We start from the raw sequence: 20000 nt of genomic DNA on the forward strand, positions 1-20000 counted from the left end.
TATTCCACACCGATTTACACACATTACCGTATTAATCAAATTTCAAATCAAATGTATTTATAAAGCCCTTCTTACATCAGCTGATATCTCAAAGTGCTGTACAGAAACCCAGCCAAAAAAAAACCCAAACAGCAAGCAATGCAGGTGTAGAAGCACGGTGGCTAGGAAAAACTCCCTAGAAAGGCCAAAACCTAGGAAGAAACCTGGAGAGGAACCAGGCTATGAGGGGTGGCCAGTCCTCTTCTGGCTGTGCCGGGTGGAGATTATAACAGCACATGGCCTAGATGTTCAAATGTTCATAAATGACCAGCAGGGTCAAATAATAATAATCATAGAAGTTGTCGAGGGTGCAACAAGTCACTAACACAAGAGTAAGTGTCAGTTGGCTTTTTCATAGCCGATCTTTGAGAGTATCTCTACCGCTATAATGACATCACAATACCCTATAATGACATCACAGTATCCTATAATGACATCACAATATCCTATAATGACATCACAGTATCCTATAATGACATCACAATATCCTATAATGACATCACAATATCCTATAATGACATCACAATATCCTATAATGACATCACAATATCCTATAATGATATCACAATATCCTATAATGACATCACAATACCCTATAATGACATCACAATATCCTATAATGACATCACAATACCCTATAATGACATCACAATACCCTATAATTGTCACACTCTGACCTAGGAGAGCTGTGTTTTCTCTGTGTAGTTAGGTCAGGGTGTGATATGGGCGGGCAGTCTATGTTTTTTTTGTGTCTATGTTTAGTTCTTGTTTTTCTATTTCTAGGTTGAGTTTTGTGATGATCTCCAATTAGAGGCAGCTGGTTCGTGTTGTCTCTAATTGGAGATCATATTTAAGTTGGGATTTGTCTATGGGGTTTTGTAGGTAGTTGTTTTCTGTTTTGTTCCTTGTAACCTCGTTTTGTTGTTTTTGATTTAGTGTTTTCATTAAAGTAAAATATGAGCACTTTACACGCCGCCCCTTGGTCCCCTTTGTACGACCCACGTTACAATAATGACATCACAATACCCTATAATGACAAAGTGAAAACATGTTTTTAGAAATTGTATCAATATTTTATTTGCATTTTTTTTTTTTTAAATACAGAAATATCAGATTTACATAAGTATTCACACCCCTGAGTCAATATTTTGTAGAAGCACCTTTGGCAGCGATAACAGCTGTGAGTCTTTCTGGGTAAGTCTCTACGCTAGCCATAACAAAAGGATGGAATACTTATTGACTCAAGACATTTCAGCTTTCCACTTTGATTTTGATTTGATTTTGGATCTCTTTTAGTCCCTATTTGGACTAATCTTCCAAGAGTCCTTAAACATTAAAATACAATTTATAATACGAACACATTTTCACATATAACACACTATTACAAACATACATAATATACTAACATAATGACCCAATAAATACTCAATCTAAAAAAATATTGATTCTTCATCAACTATAGTCCCACAACATTTCTATGTATTATATTTAAATCGTTTTAAAATAATGTTTAAATGTATATATTGAAAGGTTTCTGGTTTGCTCAGTTCATTTATTCCATTTCTTTATTGACATTATGAGAAAAAAAATCCTTTCTTTTTAAATGCAGGCTGTAACACAACAACAAGTGGAAAAATGTGTGACTTCTTTCTGAAAGCATTGTATATCTACAGTATAGATACCATATATCACTATAGACTGGTCTACAAGTCACCATATATCACTATAGACTGGTCTACAAGTCACCATATATCACTATAGACTGGTCTACAAGTCACCATACATCACTATAGACTGGTCTACAAGTCACCATACATCACTATAGACTGGTCTACAAGTCACCATATATCACTATAGACTGGTCTACAAGTCACCATATATCACTATAGACTGGTCTACAAGTCACCATATATCACTATAGACTGGTCTACAAGTCACCATACATCACTATAGACTGGTCTACAAGTCACCATATATCACTATAGACTGGTCTACAAGTCACCATATATCACTATAGACTGGTCTACAAGTCACCATACATCACTATAGACTGGTCTACAAGTCACCATACATCACTATAGACTGGTCTACAAGTCACCATACATCACTATAGACTGGTCTACAAGTCACCATACATCACTATAGACTGGTCTACAAGTCACCATATATCACTATAGACTGGTCTACAAGTCACCATACATCACTATAGACTGGTCTACAAGTCACCATACATCACTATAGACTGGTCTACAAGTCACCATATATCACTATAGACTGGTCTACAAGTCACCATACATCACTATAGACTGGTCTACAAGTCACCATATATCACTATAGACTGGTCTACAAGTCACCATATATCACTATAGACTGGTCTACAAGTCACCATATATCACTATAGACTGGTCTACAAGTCACCATACATCACTATAGACTGGTCTACAAGTCACCATACATCACTATAGACTGGTCTACAAGTCACCATATATCACTATAGACTGGTCTACAAGTCACCATACATCACTATAGACTGGTCTACAAGTCACCATATATCACTATAGACTGGTCTACAAGTCACCATATATCACTATAGACTGGTCTACAAGTCACCATATATCACTATAGACTGGTCTACAAGTCACCATACATCACTATAGACTGGTCTACAAGTCACCATACATCACTATAGACTGGTCTACAAGTCACCATATATCACTATAGACTGGTCTACAAGTCACCATATATCACTATAGACTGGTCTACAAGTCACCATATATCACTATAGACTGGTCTACAAGTCACCATATATCACTATAGACTGGTCTACAAGTCACCATACTATCACTATAGAGCTGGTCTACAAGTCACCATATATCACTATAGACTGGTCTACAAGTCACCATACATCACTATAGACTGGTCTACAAGTCACCATATATCACTATAGACTGGTCTACAAGTCACCATACATCACTATAGACTGGTCTACAAGTCACCATATATCACTATAGACTGGTCTACAAGTCACCATATATCACTGTAGACTGGTCTACAAGTCACCATATATCACTATAGACTGGTCTACAAGTCACCATATATCACTATAGACTGGTCTACAAGTCACCATACATCACTATAGACTGGTCTACAAGTCACCATATATCACTATAGACTGGTCTACAAGTCACCATATATCACTATAGACTGGTCTACAAGTCACCATATATCACTATAGACTGGTCTACAAGTCACCATACATCACTATAGACTGGTCTACAAGTCACCATATATCACTATAGACTGGTCTACAAGTCACCATACATCACTATAGACTGGTCTACAAGTCACCATACATCACTATAGACTGGTCTACAAGTCACCATATATCACTATAGGCTGGTCTACAAGTCACCATATATCACTATAGACTGGTCTACAAGTCACCATATATCACTATAGACTGGTCTACAAGTCACCATATATCACTATAGACTGGTCTACAAGTCACCATACATCACTATAGACTGGTCTACAAGTCACCATATATCACTATAGACTGGTCTACAAGTCACCATATATCACTATAGACTGGTCTACAAGTCACCATACATCACTATAGACTGGTCTACAAGTCACCATATATCACTATAGACTGGTCTACAAGTCACCATATATCACTATAGACTGGTCTACAAGTCACCATATATCACTATAGACTGGTCTACAAGTCACCATATATCACTATAGACTGGTCTACAAGTCACCATACATCACTATAGACTGGTCTACAAGTCACCATATATCACTATAGACTGGTCTACAAGTCACCATATATCACTATAGACTGGTCTACAAGTCACCATATATCACTATAGACTGGTCTACAAGTCACCATATATCACTATAGACTGGTCTACAAGTCACCATATATCACTATAGACTGGTCTACAAGTCACCATACATCACTATAGACTGGTCTACAAGTCACCATATATCACTATAGACTGGTATACAAGTCACCATACATCACTATAGACTGGTCTACAAGTCACCATATATCACTATAGACTGGTCTACAAGTCACCATATATCACTATAGACTGGTCTACAAGTCACCATACATCACTATAGACTGGTCTACAAGTCACCATACATCACTATAGACTGGTCTACAAGTCACCATATATCACTATAGACTGGTATACAAGTCACCATACATCACTATAGACTGGTCTACAAGTCACCATATATCACTATAGACTGGTCTACAAGTCACCATATATCACTATAGACTGGTCTACAAGTCACCATATATCACTATAGACTGGTCTACAAGTCACCATATATCACTATAGACTGGTCTACAAGTCACCATACATCACTATCGACTGGTCTACAAGTCACCATATATCACTATAGACTGGTCTACAAGTCACCATACATCACTATAGACTGGTCTACAAGTCACCATATATCACTATAGACTGGTCTACAAGTCACCATACATCACTATAGGCTGGTCTACAAGTCACCATATATCACTATAGACTGGTCTACAAGTCACTATAGGCTGGTCATCATTATCTAAAAACTATAACTACATTTTAGTCATTTAGCAGACGCTCTTATCCAGAGCAACTTGGGTTCAGTGTCTTGCTCAAGGGCACATCGACAGCCTTTTTCACCTAGTCGGCACGGGGATTCGAACCAGCAACCTTGCTTGTTACTGGCCCAATGCTCTTAACCGCTAGGCTAGCTGCCGCCCCATTATAACTACAGACTGAAATACAGGTAATTATTATAACTACTTATATTACAATAGACTGAAATACAGGTAGTCATAGTCATTATATCACCAAAGCTTTATGTTTGGGGAAAAACCTGACACAACACATCACTGAGTAACACTCTTCATATTTTCATGCATGGTGGTGGCTGCATCATGTTATGGGTATGCTTGTCATCGGCAATATGTTTGTTAGGATAAAAAGAAACGGAACACAGCTATAAGCACAGGCAAAATACTAGAGGAAAACCTGGTTCAGTCTGCTTTCCACCAGACACTGGGAGATGAATTCACCTTTCAACAGGACAATAACTTAAAACACCATGCCAAAAATACACTGGAGTTGGTTACCAAGACAACAATGAATGTTAGTGGCCTAATTACAGCTTTGACTTAAATCGTCTCGAAAATCTACGGCAAGACTTGAAAAATGGTTGTCTAGCAATGATCAACAATTAACTTGGACAGAGTTTGATTTTCTTTTTTTTAAGAATAAAGGGCAAATATTGTACAATCCAGGGGCCTCATTTATGAATATTGTGTAGAAACTATTCTAAAATGCTACTTATAATGTTAGAACGTGTAGAAAAAGTGTGATTTATCAAACAATCCTACGAGAGTCATATTCACACCGGTAGGAACCCTGACCTCAACCCCATCGAACAGCTTCGGGATGAACTGGAACAACGACTGCCTGCAGCAACGTTCCAACATCTAGTGGAAAAGCCTTCCCAGAAGAGAGGAGGCTGTTATAGCAGCAAAGGGAGGACCAACTCCATATTAATGCCCATGATTTTGGAATGAGATGTTCGAGGAGCAGAGGACAGATACAGCCGTCTGCAGCGCTGGGCCTTTAATAGTCCTGTATTAGAGGACAGATACAGCCGTCTGCAGCGCTGGGCCTTTAATAGTCCTGTATTAGAGGACAGATACAGCCGTCTGCAGCGCTGGGCCTTTAATAGTCCTGTATTAGAGGACAGATACAGCCGTCTGCAGCGCTGGGCCTTTAATAGTCCTGTATTAGAGGACAGATACAGCCGTCTGCAGCGCTGGGCCTTTAATAGTCCTGTATTAGAGGACAGATACAGCCGTCTGCAGCGCTGGGCCTTTAATAGTCCTGTATTAGAGGACAGATACAGCCGTCTGCAGCGCTGGGCCTTTAATAGTCCTGTATTAGAGGACAGATACAGCCGTCTGCAGCGCTGGGCCTTTAATAGTCCTGTATTAGAGGACAGACACAGCCGTCTGCAGCGCTGGGCCTTTAATAGTCCTGTATTAGAGGACAGATACAGCCGTCTGCAGCGCTGGGCCTTTAATAGTCCTGTATTAGAGGACAGATACAGCCGTCTGCAGCGCTGGGCCTTTAATAGTCCTGTATTAGAGGACAGATACAGCCGTCTGCAGCGCTGGGCCTTTAATAGTCCTGTATTAGAGGACAGATACAGCCGTCTGCAGCGCTGGGCCTTTAATAGTCCTGTATTGGGCAGCAGCCGCGCAGCGCGGGCCAGCCGATGGGACAGTCGCCGTCTGCAGCGCTGGGCCTTTAATAGTCCTGTATTAGAGGACAGATACAGCCGTCTGCAGCGCTGGGCCTTTAATAGTCCTGTATTAGAGGACAGATACAGCCGTCTGCAGCGCTGGGCCTTTAATAGTCCTGTATTAGAGGACAGATACAGCCGTCTGCAGCGCTGGGCCTTTAATAGTCCTGTATTAGAGGACAGATACAGCCGTCTGCAGCGCTGGGTCTTTAATAGTCCTGTATTAGAGGACAGATACAGCCGTCTGCAGCGCTGGGCCTTTAATAGTCCTGTATTAGAGGACAGACACAGCCGTCTGCAGCGCTGGGACTTTAATAGTCTTTGTGTAGTGCTGTGTTGTCTCTCTTTGTGTAGTGTTGTGTTGTCTCTCTTTGTGTAGTGTTGTGTTGTCTCTCTTTGTGTAGTGTTGTGGTCTCTCTTGTCCTGATGTGTGTTTTGTCCTATATTTTTATTGTTTAATTTATTTTTTAATCCCAGGCCCTCGTCCCCCGCAGGAGGGCTTTTGCCAGGCCATCATTGTAAATAAGAATTTGTTCTGAACTGACTTGCCTAGTTAAACAAAGGTTAAATAAAGGTTAAATAAAAGTTAAATAAAAATAAAATAATAATGATATGGTACATGTACGCCCCCTTGTGGAAGGAAACGAATAGTGGCAATAGAAGGGATTGAAATGTTTACGGTAAATAATACAGTAACTAGACTATATTTGTATATAGTTATGATACATCATTGCCATGCAGCAAAATGTGGTCTAGGAATCTTTCTAGTTCCACTGATAAAATATTCATGTGTGCAAAGATAGATATTAGATGTATGGCAGATATTTTCCAGTGTGAAGGGTAGGACCAGGGTTTCCTCCAGTGTGAAGGGTAGGACCAGGGTTTCCTCCAGTGTGAAGGGTAGGACCAGGGTTTCCTCCAGTGTGAAGGGTAGGACCAGGGTTTCCTCCAGGGTGAAGGGTAGGACCAGGGTTTCCTCCAGGGTGAAGGGTATGACCAGGGTTTCCTCCAGTGTGAAGGGTAGGCCAGGGTTTCCTCCAGTGTGAAGGGTAGGCCAGGGTTTCCTCCAGTGTGAAGGGTATGACCAGGGTTTCTTCCAGGGTGAAGGGTAGGACCAGGGTTTCCTCCAGGGTGAAGGGTAGGACCAGGGTTTCCTCCAGTGTGAAGGGTAGGACCAGGGTTTCCTCCAGTGTGAAGGGTATGACCAGGGTTTCTTCCAGTGTGAAGGGTAGGACCAGGGTTTCCTCCAGGGTGAAGGGTATGACCAGGGTTTCTTCCAGTGTGAAGGGTATGACCAGGGTTTCCTCCAGGGTGAAGGGTATGACCAGGGTTTCCTCCAGTGTGAAGGGTATGACCAGGGTTTCTTCCAGTGTGAAGGGTAGGACCAGGGTTTCCTCCAGGGTGAAGGGTATGACCAGGGTTTCCTCCAGGGTGAAGGGTAGGACCAGGGTTTCCTCCAGGGTGAAGGGTATGACCAGGGTTTCCTCCAGTGTGAAGGGTAGGCCAGGGTTTCCTCCAGTGTGAAGGGTAGGCCAGGGTTTCCTCCAGTGTGAAGGGTATGACCAGGGTTTCTTCCAGTGTGAAGGGTAGGACCAGGGTTTCCTCCAGTGTGAAGGGTAGGACCAGGGTTTCCTCCAGTGTGAAGGGTAGGACCAGGGTTTCCTCCAGGGTGAAGGGTAGGACCAGGGTTTCCTCCAGGGTGAAGGGTAGGACAAGGGTTTCCTCCAGCGTGAAGGGTAGGACCAGGGTTTCCTCCAGGGGGAAGGGTAGTACCAGGGTTTCCTCCAGGGTGAAGGGTAGGACCAGGGTTTCCTCCAGTCTGAAGGGTAGACCCCGGGTTTCCTCCAGGGTGAAGGGTAGGACCAGGGTTTCCTCCAGTCTGAAGGGTAGGACCAGGGTTTCCTCCAGGGTGAAGGGTAGGACCAGGGTTTCCTCCAGTGTGAAGGATAGGACCAGGGTTTCCTCCAGGGTGAAGGGTAGGACCAGGGTTTCCTCCAGCGTGAAGGGTAGGCCAGGGTTTCCTCCAGTGTGAAGGGTAGGCCAGGGTTTCCTCCAGGGTGAAGGGTAGGACCAGGGTTTCCTCCAGTGTGAAGGTTTCCTCCAGAGTGAAGGGTAGGCCAGGGTTTCCTCCAGTGTGAAGGGTAGACCTGGGTTTCCTCCAGGGTGACGGGTAGACCTGGGTTTCCTCCAGTGTGAAGGGTAGACCAGGGTTTCCTCCAGGGTGAAGGGTAGACCTGGATTTCCTCCAGTGTGAAGGTTTCCTCCAGTGTGAAGGGTAGGCCAGGGTTTCCTCCAGGGTGAAGGGTAGACCTGGGTTTCCTCCAGTGTGAAGGTTTCCTCCAGTGTGAAGGGTAGGCCAGGGTTTCCTCCAGTGTGAAGGGTAGACCAGGGTTTCCTCCAGGGTGAAGGGTAGGACTAGGGTTTCCTCCAGGGTGAAGGGTAGGACCAGGGTTTCCTACAGTGTGAAGGTTTCCTCCAGAGTGAAGGGTAGGCCAGGGTTTCCTCCAGGGTGAAGGGTAGGACCAGGGTTTCCTCCAGGGTGAAGGGTAGGCCAGGGTTTCCTCCAGTGTGAAGGGTAGGACCAGGGTTTCCTCCAGGGTGAAGGATAGACCTGGGTTTCCTCCAGGGTGAAGGGTAGGCCAGGGTTTCCTCCAGTGTGAAGGGTAGGCCAGGGTTTCCTCCAGGGTGAAGGGTAGACCAGGGTTTCCTCCAGGGTGAAGGGTAGACCTGGGTTTCCTCCAGTGTGAAGGGTAGGACCAGCGTTTCCTCCAGTGTGAAGGTTTCCTCCAGGGTGAAGGGTAGGCCAGCGTTTCCTCCAGTGTGAAGGGTAGACCTGGGTTTCCTCCAGTGTGAAGGGTAGGCCAGGGTGTCCTCCAGTGTGAAGGGTAGGCCAGGGTTTCCTCCAGTGTGAAGGGTAGGCCAGGGTTTCCTCCAGGGTGAAGGTTTCCTCCAGGGTGAAGGATAGGCCAGCGTTTCCTCCAGTGTGAAGGGTAGACCTGGGTTTCCTCCAGTGTGAAGGGTAGGCCAGGGTTTCCTCCAGTGTGAAGGGTAGGCCAGGGTTTCCTCCAGGGTGAAGGGTAGGCCAGGGTTTCCTCCAGAGTGAAGGGTAGGACCAGGGTTTCCTCCAGAGTGAAGGGTAGGACCAGGGTTTCCCCCTGCGAAGGGTAGGCCAGGGTTTCCTCCAGGGTGAAGGGTAGGACCAGGGTTTCCTCCAGGGTGAAGGGTAGGACCAGGGTTTCCTCCAGGGTGAAGGGTAGGACCAGGGTTTCCTCCAGGGTGAAGGGTAGGCCAGGGTTTCCTCCAGGGTGAAGGGTAGGACCAGGGTTTCCTCCAGGGTGAAGGGTAGGACCAGGGTTTCCTCCAGGGTGAAGGGTAGGACCAGGGTTTCCTCCAGGGTGAAGGGTAGGACCAGGGTTTCCTCCAGGGTGAAGGGTAGACCAGGGTTTCCTCCAGGGTGAAGGGTACCACCAGGGTGTCCTCCAGGGTAGACCAGGGTTTCCTCCAGGGTGAAGGGTAGCCCAGCGTTTCCGAACCAGGGCTCCCAAGGGTAGACCTGGGTCTCCTCCAGTGTGAAGGGTAGACCAGGGTTATCCTCCGGTGTTGAAGGGTAGCGACCAGCGTTTGCCTCCAGTGTGAAGGGTGATGACCAGGCGTCTTCCTCCAGTGTGAAGGGTAGGACCAGCGTTTCCTCCAGAGTGAAAGAGGAAAGAGTTCCAGGGTGCTCCATCCAGGTGGCAGCGTACCATACCTGGGGGATAATTAGAAGGTCTTGGGGACCATACCTGGGGGATGATTAGAAGGTTTATATACAGGGAGTACCAGTACCAGATCAATGTGGAGCTATATACAGGAAGTACCAGTACCAGATCAATGTGGAGCTATATACAGGGAGTACCAGATCAATGTAGAGCTATATACAGGAAGTACCAGATCAATGTGGAGCTATATACAGGAAGTACCAGATCAATGTGGAGCTATATACAGGAAGTACCAGATCAATGTGGAGCTATATACAGGAAGTACCAAATCAATGTGGAGCTATATACATGAAGTACCAGATCTATGTGCAGCTATATACAGGGAGTACCAGATCAATGTGGAGCTATATACAGGAAGTACCAGATCAATGTGGAGCTATATACAGGGAGTACCAGATCAATGTGGAGCTATATACAGGAAGTACCAGATCAATGTGGAGCTATATACAGGAAGTACCAGATCAATGTGGAGCTATATACAGGAAGTACCAGATCAATGTGGAGCTATATACATGAAGTACCAGATCTATGTGCAGCTATATACAGGGAGTACCAGATCAATGTGGAGCTATATACAGGAAGTACCAGATCAATGTGGAGCTATATACAGGGAGTACCAGATCAATGTGGAGCTATATACAGGAAGTACCAGATCAATGTGGAGCTATATACAGGAAGTACCAGATCAATGTGGAGCTATATACAGGAAGTACCAGATCAATGTGGAGCTATATACAGGAAGTACCAAATCAATGTGGAGCTATATACATGAAGTACCAGATCTATGTGCAGCTATATACAGGGAGTACCAGATCAATGTGGAGCTATATACAGGAAGTACCAGTACCAGATCAATGTGGAGCTATATACAGGGAGTACCAGATCAATGTGGAGCTATATACAGGAAGTACCAGTACCAGATCAATGTGGAGCTATATACAGGGAGTACCAGATCAATGTGGAGCTATATACAGGAAGTACCAGATCAATGTGGAGCTATATACAGGAAGTACCAGATCAATGTGGAGCTATATACAGGAAGTACCAGATCAATGTGGAGCTATATACAGGAAGTACCAGATCAATGTGGAGCTATATACAGGGAGTACCAGATCAATGTGGAGCTATATACAGGAAGTACCAGATCAATGAGGAGCTATATACAGGAAGTACCAGATCAATGTGGAGCAATATACAGGAAGTACCAGTACCAGATCAATGTGGAGCTATATACAGGAAGTACCAGATCAATGTGGAGCTATATACAGGAAGTACCAGATCAATGTGGAGCTATATACAGGAAGTACCAGATCAATGTGGAGCTATATACAGGAAGTACCAGATCAATGTGGAGCTATATACAGGAAGGACCAGATCAATGTGGAGCTATATACAGGAAGTACCAGATCAATGAGGAGCTATATACAGGGAGTACCAGATCAATGTGGAGCTATATACAGGGAGTACCAGATCAATGTGGAGCTATATACAGGGAGTACCAGATCAATGTGGAGCTATATACAGGAAGTACCAGATCAATGTGGAGCTATATACAGGAAGTACCAGTCCCAGATCAGTGTGTGTGAGGTATGTACATGAAGGCAGTGTAAAGTGACTAGGCATCAGGATAGATAATAATAAGGTATTAGAGGTAGATATGTACATGAAGGCAGGGTAAAGTGGCTAGACATCAGGATAGATAATAATAAGGTATTTGAGGTAGATATGTACATGAAGGCAGGGTAAAGTGACATCAGGATAGATAATAATAAGGTATTTGAGGTAGATATGTACATGAAGGCAGGGTAAAGTGACTAGACATCAGGATAGATAATAATAAGGTATTTGAGGTAGATATGTACATGAAGGCAGGGTAAAGTGACTAGACATTAGGATAGATAATAATAAGGTATTTGAGGTAGATATGTACATGAAGGCAGGGTAAAGTGACTAGACATCAGGATAGATAATAATAAGGTATTTGAGGTAGATATGTACATGAAGGCAGGGTAAAGTGACTAGACATCAGGATAGATAATAATAACAGTAAAATAAAGAACAGAGTAGAAACAGGAAATCATGAGTGCTTGTATGTGTGTTTGTGTTGTGTCTGTATACATCTGTATACTTAGCCAGCTAGCTAACATAGCATCCCTCTGTTTGAGCCGGGTGTTTGAGTAACTAAAGTGAAAGAAAAAAAAGACAATCTCTCTCTCTTTTATTTCTCTCTCGCTTGTCCTTCATTTTGGAGGACATCCTCCAACCTATCAGAGCTCTTGCAGCATGAACTGACATGTTGTCCATCCAATCAAAGGATCAGAGAACGAATATAATACTGAAAGTAGAAGCTACAGCTAACTAGCACTGCAGTGTATAACATGAGGTGAGCAGTTGACTCAAAACAGAGAGAAAGACAATAGTTGAACATTTTTCAACAAATTAATTAATTCCAAAATGAAGGACAAGCGAGAGAGAAATAGAGAGAGAGAGAGAGAGTTACTCAAACACCCGGCACAAACAGAGGGATGCTATGTTAGCTAGCTGGCTATGACTATCCAACACAACACTGAAACTCTTAATTCATCACTGGGGCTAAGCTGCCTGCCATCCAGGACCTCTATACCAGGCGGTGTCAGAGGAAGGCCCTAGAAATTGTCAAAGACTCCAGCCACCCCTAGTCATAGACTGTTCTCTCTGCTACCGCACTGCAAGTGGTACCGGAGCGCCAAGTCTTCGGTCCAAGAGGCTTCTTAAACAGCTTCTACCCCCAAGCCATTCCTGAACAGCTAATCTAATGGCTACCCAGAATATTTGCATTGCCCCACCCCTCTTCTACGCTGCTGCTAATCTGTTATTATCTATACATAGTCACTTTAATAACTCTACCTACATGTACATATTACCTCGACTAACCGGTGCCCCCGCACATTGACTCTGTACTGGTACCCCCTGTGTATTTAGCCTCGCTATTGTTATTTTACTGCTGCTTTTTATTTGTTACTTTTATCTCTTACTTTTTTGGGAGGTATTTTCTTAAAACTGTATTGTTGGTTAAGGGCTTGTTAGTAAGCATTTCACTGTAATTAAATTGTATTTGATTTAAACCTATCGATGTTACATTGAACTGGTTGAATGGAATATGAATGAGAAAAAAAATGTCCTCCCTAATCTGAAACGGTACCGACCACCACTGGTGTGTGTGTGTGTGTGTGTGTGTGTGTGTGTGTGTGTGTGTGTGGGGCCTGCCTGCCTGCCCTGGAGTCGCTAGGGCAACGGGCCTGCCCTGGAGTTGCTAGGGAAACGGGCCTGCCTGCTCCGAGAAGAGGGGGGGGGAGGAGCAGACTGGCCGAGAAAGGAGGGTAAAAAAAACTCAAGGAAATCAAGATAGCAGTGGCAGCTGTCCAGATCTCTAAAACAGGCAGAAATCTAACACGATATGATGCCCCCCCGTCACCTTATTAATTCAGCAACTTACTGAAATAACTAGCCAGTTAAATTTAGGGGTCATGTTAACACATAATTCTGTTTTGGGTTTTTTCTTCCACACACAGGAAACAAATATAAAACGCATTAAAAAAAATCTTGCTGTGTTTTGTAAAAGCAGATCTAAAATACTTGACATCAGGACTAATGTTGTGCTTCAGTTGCACTTCTCCACTCGGATGAGAATTCACAAACGGGCATCCTATCAGCAGACAGCACTCTGACTGATGTGGAGCTACTGTTCTCCATCATCCTATCAGCAGACAGCTCTCTGACTGATGTGGAGCTACTGTTCTCTATCATTCTATCAGCAGACAACACTCTGACTGATGTGGAGCTACTGTTCTCCATCATTCTATCAGCAGACATCACTCTGACTGATGTGGAGCTACTGTTCTCCATCATTCTATCAGCAGACAGCTCTCTGACTGATGTAGAGCTACTGTTCTCCATCATTCTATCAGCAGACAGCTCTCTGACTGATGTAGAGCTACTGTTCTCCATCATTCTATCAGCAGACAGCACTCTGACTGATGTGGAGCTACTGTTCTCCATCATTCTATCAGCAGACAGCTCTCTGACTGATGTGGAGCTACTGTTCTCCATCATCCTATCAGCAGACAGCACTCTGACTGATGTGGAGCTACTGTTCTCCATCATTCTATCAGCAGACAGCTCTCTGACTGATGTGGAGCTACTGTTCTCCATCATTCTATCAGCAGACAGCACTCTGACTGATGTGGAGCTACTGTTCTCTATCATTCTATCAGCAGACAGCTCTCTGACTGATGTGGAGCTACTGTTCTCCATCATTCTATCAGCAGACAGCACTCTGATGTGGAGCTACTGTTCTCCATCATTCTATCAGCAGACAGCTCTCTGACTGATGTGGAGCTACTGTTCTCCATCATTCTATCAGCAGACAGCTCTCTGACTGATGTGGAGCTACTGTTCTCCATCATTCTATCAGCAGACAGCTCTCTGACTGATGTGGAGCTACTGTTCTCCATCATCCTATCAGCAGACAGCACTCTGACTGATGTGGAGCTACTGTTCTCCATCATTCTATCAGCAGACAGCTCTCTGACTGATGTGGAGCTACTGTTCTCTATCATTCTATCAGCAGACAGCACTCTGACTGATGTGGAGCTACTGTTCTCTATCATTCTATCAGCAGACAGCTCTCTGACTGATGTGGAGCTACTGTTCTCCATCATTCTATCAGCAGACAGCTCTCTGACTGATGTGGAGCTACTGTTCTCCATCATTCTATCAGCAGACAGCTCTCTGACTGATGTGGAGCTACTGTTCTCTATCATTCTATCAGCAGACAGCACTCTGACTGATGTGGAGCTACTGTTCTCTATCATTCTATCAGCAGACAGCTCTCTGACTGATGTGGAGCTACTGTTCTCTATCATTCTATCAGCAGACAGCTCTCTGACTGATGTAGAGCTACTGTTCTCAGGTACTTTTCTCGTTGTAGCTAAGTATATTTTTCTCCGGTAAAATGCTAGATTAACTTTAAACAAAACATTAGGAAATATAGCTGGCTACATTCTTTCTATGATAGGCCTAACACATTTGAAATAATGATGGCCATGTATCGTTTTATGCAAAGAAAAATATTTGCCTTATCATTGTAAGCTCATTTACTTGTGTGGCTGCTAGCCAAATAGCGTTGCACTTTTGTTACCATCTGATGAAAATGAAGCTATTGTACATCTACTGTGAAGCACTAATGTATTTTCTGTGAATGAAAACTATAGTTGCACGATCACACTATTGAAGCAACAAAAAACAAAAAAACACTTTCAATATACACGGCTCAAAAAAAATAAAGGGAACACTTAAACAACACAATGTAACTCCAAGTCAATCACACTTCTGTGAAATCAAACTGTCCACTTAGGAAGCAACACTGATTGACAATACATTTCACATGCTGTTGTGCAAATGGAATAGACAACAGGTGGAAATTATAGGCAATTAGCAAGACACCCCCAATAAAGGAGTGGTTCTGCAGGTGGGGACCACAGACCACTTCTCAGTTCCTATGCTTCCTGGCTGATGTTTTGGTCACTTTTGAATGCTGGCGGTGCTTTCACTCTAGTGGTAGCATGAGACGGAGTCTACAACCCACACAAGTGGTTCAGGTAGTGCAGCTCATCCAGGATGGCACATCAACGCGAGCTGTGGCAAGAAGGTTTGCTGTGTCTGTCAGCGTAGTGTCCAGAGCATGGAGGCGCTACCAGGAGACAGGCCAGTACATCAGGAGACGTGGAGGAGGCCGTAGGAGGGCAACAACCCAGCAGCAGGACCGCTACCTCCGCCTTTGTGCAAGGAGGAGCAGGAGGAGCACTGCCAGAGCCCTGCAAAATGACCTCCAGCAGGCCACACATGTGCATGTGTCTGCTCAAACGGTCAGAAACAGACTCCATGAGGGTGGTATGAGGGCCCGACGTCCACAGGTGGGGGTTGTGCTTACAGCCCAATACCGTGCAGGACGTTTGGCATTTGCCAGAGAACACCAAGATTGGCAAATTCGCCACTGGCGCCCTGTGCTCTTCACAGATGAAAGCAGGTTCACACTGAGCACGTGACAGACGTGACAGAGTCTGGAGACGACGTGGAGAACGTTCTGCTGCCTGCAACATCCTCCAGCATGACCGGTTTGGCGGTGGGTCAGTCATGGTGTGGGGTGGCATTTCTTTGGGGGGGCCGCACACATTAGGTACCGAGATGAGCTCCTCAGACCCCTTGTGAGACCATATGCTGGTGCGGTTGGCCCTGGGTTCCTCCTAATGCAAGACAATGCTAGACCTCATGTGGTTGGAGTGTGTCAGCAGTTCCTGCAAGAGGAAGGCATTGATGCTATGGACTGGCCTGCCCGTTCCCCAGACCTGAATCCAATTGAGCACATCTGGGACATCATGTCTCGCTCCATCCACCAACGCCACGTTCCACCACAGAATGTCCAGGAGTTGGCGGATGCTTTAGTCCAGGTCTGGGAGGAGATCCCTCAGGAGACCATCCGCCACCTCATCAGGAGCATGCCCAGGCGTTGTAGGGAGGTCATACAGGCACGTGGAGGCCACACACACTACTGAGCCTCATTTTGACTTGTTTTAAGGACATTACATCAAAGTTGGATCAGCCTGTAGTGTGGTTTTCAACTTTAATTTTGAGTGTGACTCCAAATCCAGACCTCCATGGGTTGATAAATTGGATTTCCATTGATTATTTTTGTGTGATTTTGTTGTCAGCACATTCAACTATGTAAAGAAAAAAGTATTTAATAAGATTATTTCTTTCATTCAGATCTAGGATGTGTTGTTTAAGTGTTCCCTTTATTTTTTTGAGCAGTATATAATTAAAGGGGACTAAAACACAGAAGTCAGTAAGGTTGCATTCCAACAATCTCTCCTTCCTCCTGAAGTGTGTCCACTCGTTCACTACTCCCTACAAATGTAAAAAATAATTGGATTGGTTTAGTCATGGGCTAGAATGAGTTCATGTTCACCAATCATTTCCTCTTAAATCCATGAAGGGAAGTGAAACAAGTGCACACTCTAGGAGAAATTAGAGATGATTGGTTAATGGAAAGTCATTCTAGCCCATGACTAAACCAATCCAATGATTTTTTACATTTGTAGGGAGTAGTGAACGAGTGGACACACTTCAGGAGGAAGGAGAGATTATTTGGGATGTGTCCTAAATCCAGCGTTCTCCATGGTGCTGGACCCTTATAGGTTAAGGCTAAGGCTGTAGAGCTGTGCACGGCCTGTGGTGCTGAACCCTTATAGGTTAAGGCTGTAGAGACAGAATAATACATTTGATTTGGTGCTGAACCCTTGGTGCTGAACCCTTGGTGCTGAACTCTTGGTGCTGAGTGGACAGCTGGGGGTCTTTGAGCGTGGATGGGACCAGGACTTTCTCCTAATAAAATGACTTTCTGAATGATGTGCCACACCCAGTCAGTCAGAATAATTCATTACAGGAAGTGATTGCAGGAGACTATTGTTATAACTCTGGTTGGAACATGTGGAGAGGAATCCAAGCAGAAGTCATTTCCTACCCGTTTTAGAACGGCTATTATTAGCTTAACGTTCTCCAACATTCAATAGAAGAAAAACCGATGTGATGTCTGTTATAATGATGGTTCAGATGAGGTAGTAGACCGGTTAATGATCTAAATTAACGGCGCTAGGACCCGGTAAATAACCCGGCTCCTCCTCTCCTCCCCGGGAGCACGCGCTAGACGTTTGGGTCCTCTGCTCACCTGCTAGAGGAGCTCGCTATCCCGTCATACTAGCACAGCACCGGGGGGGAGAAAAGAGGACGGGGTTGTGATAATCACGGAGGACGCTCTTTGTCTCTGTCTGTCTCTCTTTCTCTCCGCAGCCACGCTGTCTCGCGCCTGTAGCAACCCTGCAGTCGGGCACCGATCGCGCGTGTGCACAGAACGTAGAAATTGTCGCACGACCGGAATGAAATTAAAACACCGACGTTTCTGCTGCCTAAATTTGGATTATTCGGGATTCCCGGATTCATTTTTTTTTTTATATATAAACACTCGCGTATCCCAGGAATATCAAACCAGACGTGACGGAGCGAGCCCGTAGCAACCGATTCCCCCACGGTGAAGACACATCCGCTGTTTAATCCACAGTCCCAAGACAAAAGTCAATGTCTAGTATTCATCTACTCTAGTTAAACATATAATTTCTGACGGAGAACGATGTCCTAGGCAACAACGTTTGATTAGAGAATTAACCTACAATCTCTCCATTTAGCCTACAAGGAAGTTACCTTATGTCATGTGGATACAGTATAGTAGTATATAGTAGTACATCGATACGTTTAGAAAATAGCCTCCACCGTTTCTTCAGCATCACGCTACAATAGACTGATCAGATGATGAGGAGGATGATGATGATGATGATGAGGAAGATGCTGGTGTGACGTTGCTGAATCCCTTTTCTCTCCTCTATACGCACCTCATCATCATCATCACCGCCCAGCCCTGCCCAGCGGCAGACAGACAGGCGGACGGACAGACAGACGGACGGACAGACAGACAGGCGGACAGAGGAGGGCTGGACCGCTATTGGCTACAGTAAAACCGCTAACCGAACATGCTCACGTAGCAGTAGCAGCAGCGGCGGCAGCGGCAGTGTGTTAAACAAGGAACCGGTAATCGCTAGGCTACAGACCATGCCCCCCGGTGAAATCCTATCATAAGGGGATGTAGACTGACTGATTTAACGACTTGTGATTATCGTGAATAGATGAACGGTTAGTCTGCTACCAGGATCCCGTTTCATTCTACCACATCCTGATGATGATGACAATGGAATAAAAGATTCGGTAACCCCCCGGGAGAGAAAGAACTGTGAATCTATAGTTAAACGGTAGCCGTCATGTCTCTGAACAAAACTATCGAGCTGGAACATTTCGATGAACGGGACAAGGCTCGTCGTAGCCGTTCCACGCGCTCCACCGGTGCTTCTACCGGCGGGGGATCCGGTTCGAGAGGCAGTAGTCTGGTGCCGAGCCCCGCGCACAGCGCCAACTGTAGTTACTACCGTACACGCACGCTGCAGACTCTCACCTCAGAGAAACGAGCCAAGAAGGTCAGGTTTTACCGGAACGGGGACAGGTATTTTAAGGGACTCGTGTATGCGGTCTCTAACGATAGGTTCCGGTCATATGATACGCTGCTGATGGATTTGACCCGGTCCCTGGCGGACAACCTGCACCTGCCTCAGGGCGTGCGCGTCATCTATACGGTGGATGGGATCAAGAAAATCACTTCTATGGATGAACTGGCAGAGGGTAAGAGAGAGAGAGAGTGTGTGTGTGTGTGTCTGTGTGTGTGTGTGTCTGTGTGTGTGTGTCTGTCTGTCTGTCTGTCTGTCTGTCTGTCTGTCTGTCTGTCTGTCTGTCTGTCTGTCTGTCTGTCTGTGTGTGTGTGTGTGTGTGTGTGTGTGTCTGTCTGTCTGTGTGTGTCCATCACATCTAAAAAAAAAAAGTCTCACCTGAATTCACATTTATCATTTAATGTCCCCAGAATGAGACAAATATATTAATCAATCAGTCAATCAAATCGATAAGTCAACCAATCTCTAGCCTGGATTAGGTCGTGAGGAAGAACACCACCAAGCTCTCACAGTCTCACCTCAGAATTACACGTTTGTTCATAAACATCACATTTCAAAGGTTACGTTTAGGCATTCATTCCAAAGGGTTAAGGTTTGGGATAAGGTTATGAATGGTTAAGGTAAAGGTTAAGGTTTGGGGTTATGAATGGTTAAGGTAAAGGTTAAGGTTTGGGGTTATGAATGGTTAAGGTAAAGGTTAAGGTTTGGGGTTATGAATGGTTAAGGTAAAGGT

The 20000-nt window shown here is 44.8% G+C and overlaps 1 protein-coding gene across 1 annotated transcript in view; it reads left to right on the forward strand.

Annotated features, from left to right (window-relative positions):
• Positions 1–17860: 17860 nt before the first annotated feature.
• The window catches only part of LOC106592473 (serine/threonine-protein kinase DCLK2), a 30564-nt gene continuing 28424 nt past the window's right edge, over positions 17861–20000 (forward strand). The window contains 1 exon segment of the mRNA XM_082965399.1: positions 17861–19442. Coding sequence (XP_082821525.1) covers positions 19028–19442 — 415 coding nt within the window. The 5' untranslated portion in view covers positions 17861–19027.

The sequence above is a fragment of the Salmo salar genome, chromosome 18 (genome assembly GCF_965601325.2).
Source record: "Salmo salar chromosome 18, fSalSal1, whole genome shotgun sequence".
Taxonomy (NCBI): Eukaryota; Metazoa; Chordata; class Actinopteri; order Salmoniformes; family Salmonidae; genus Salmo; species Salmo salar.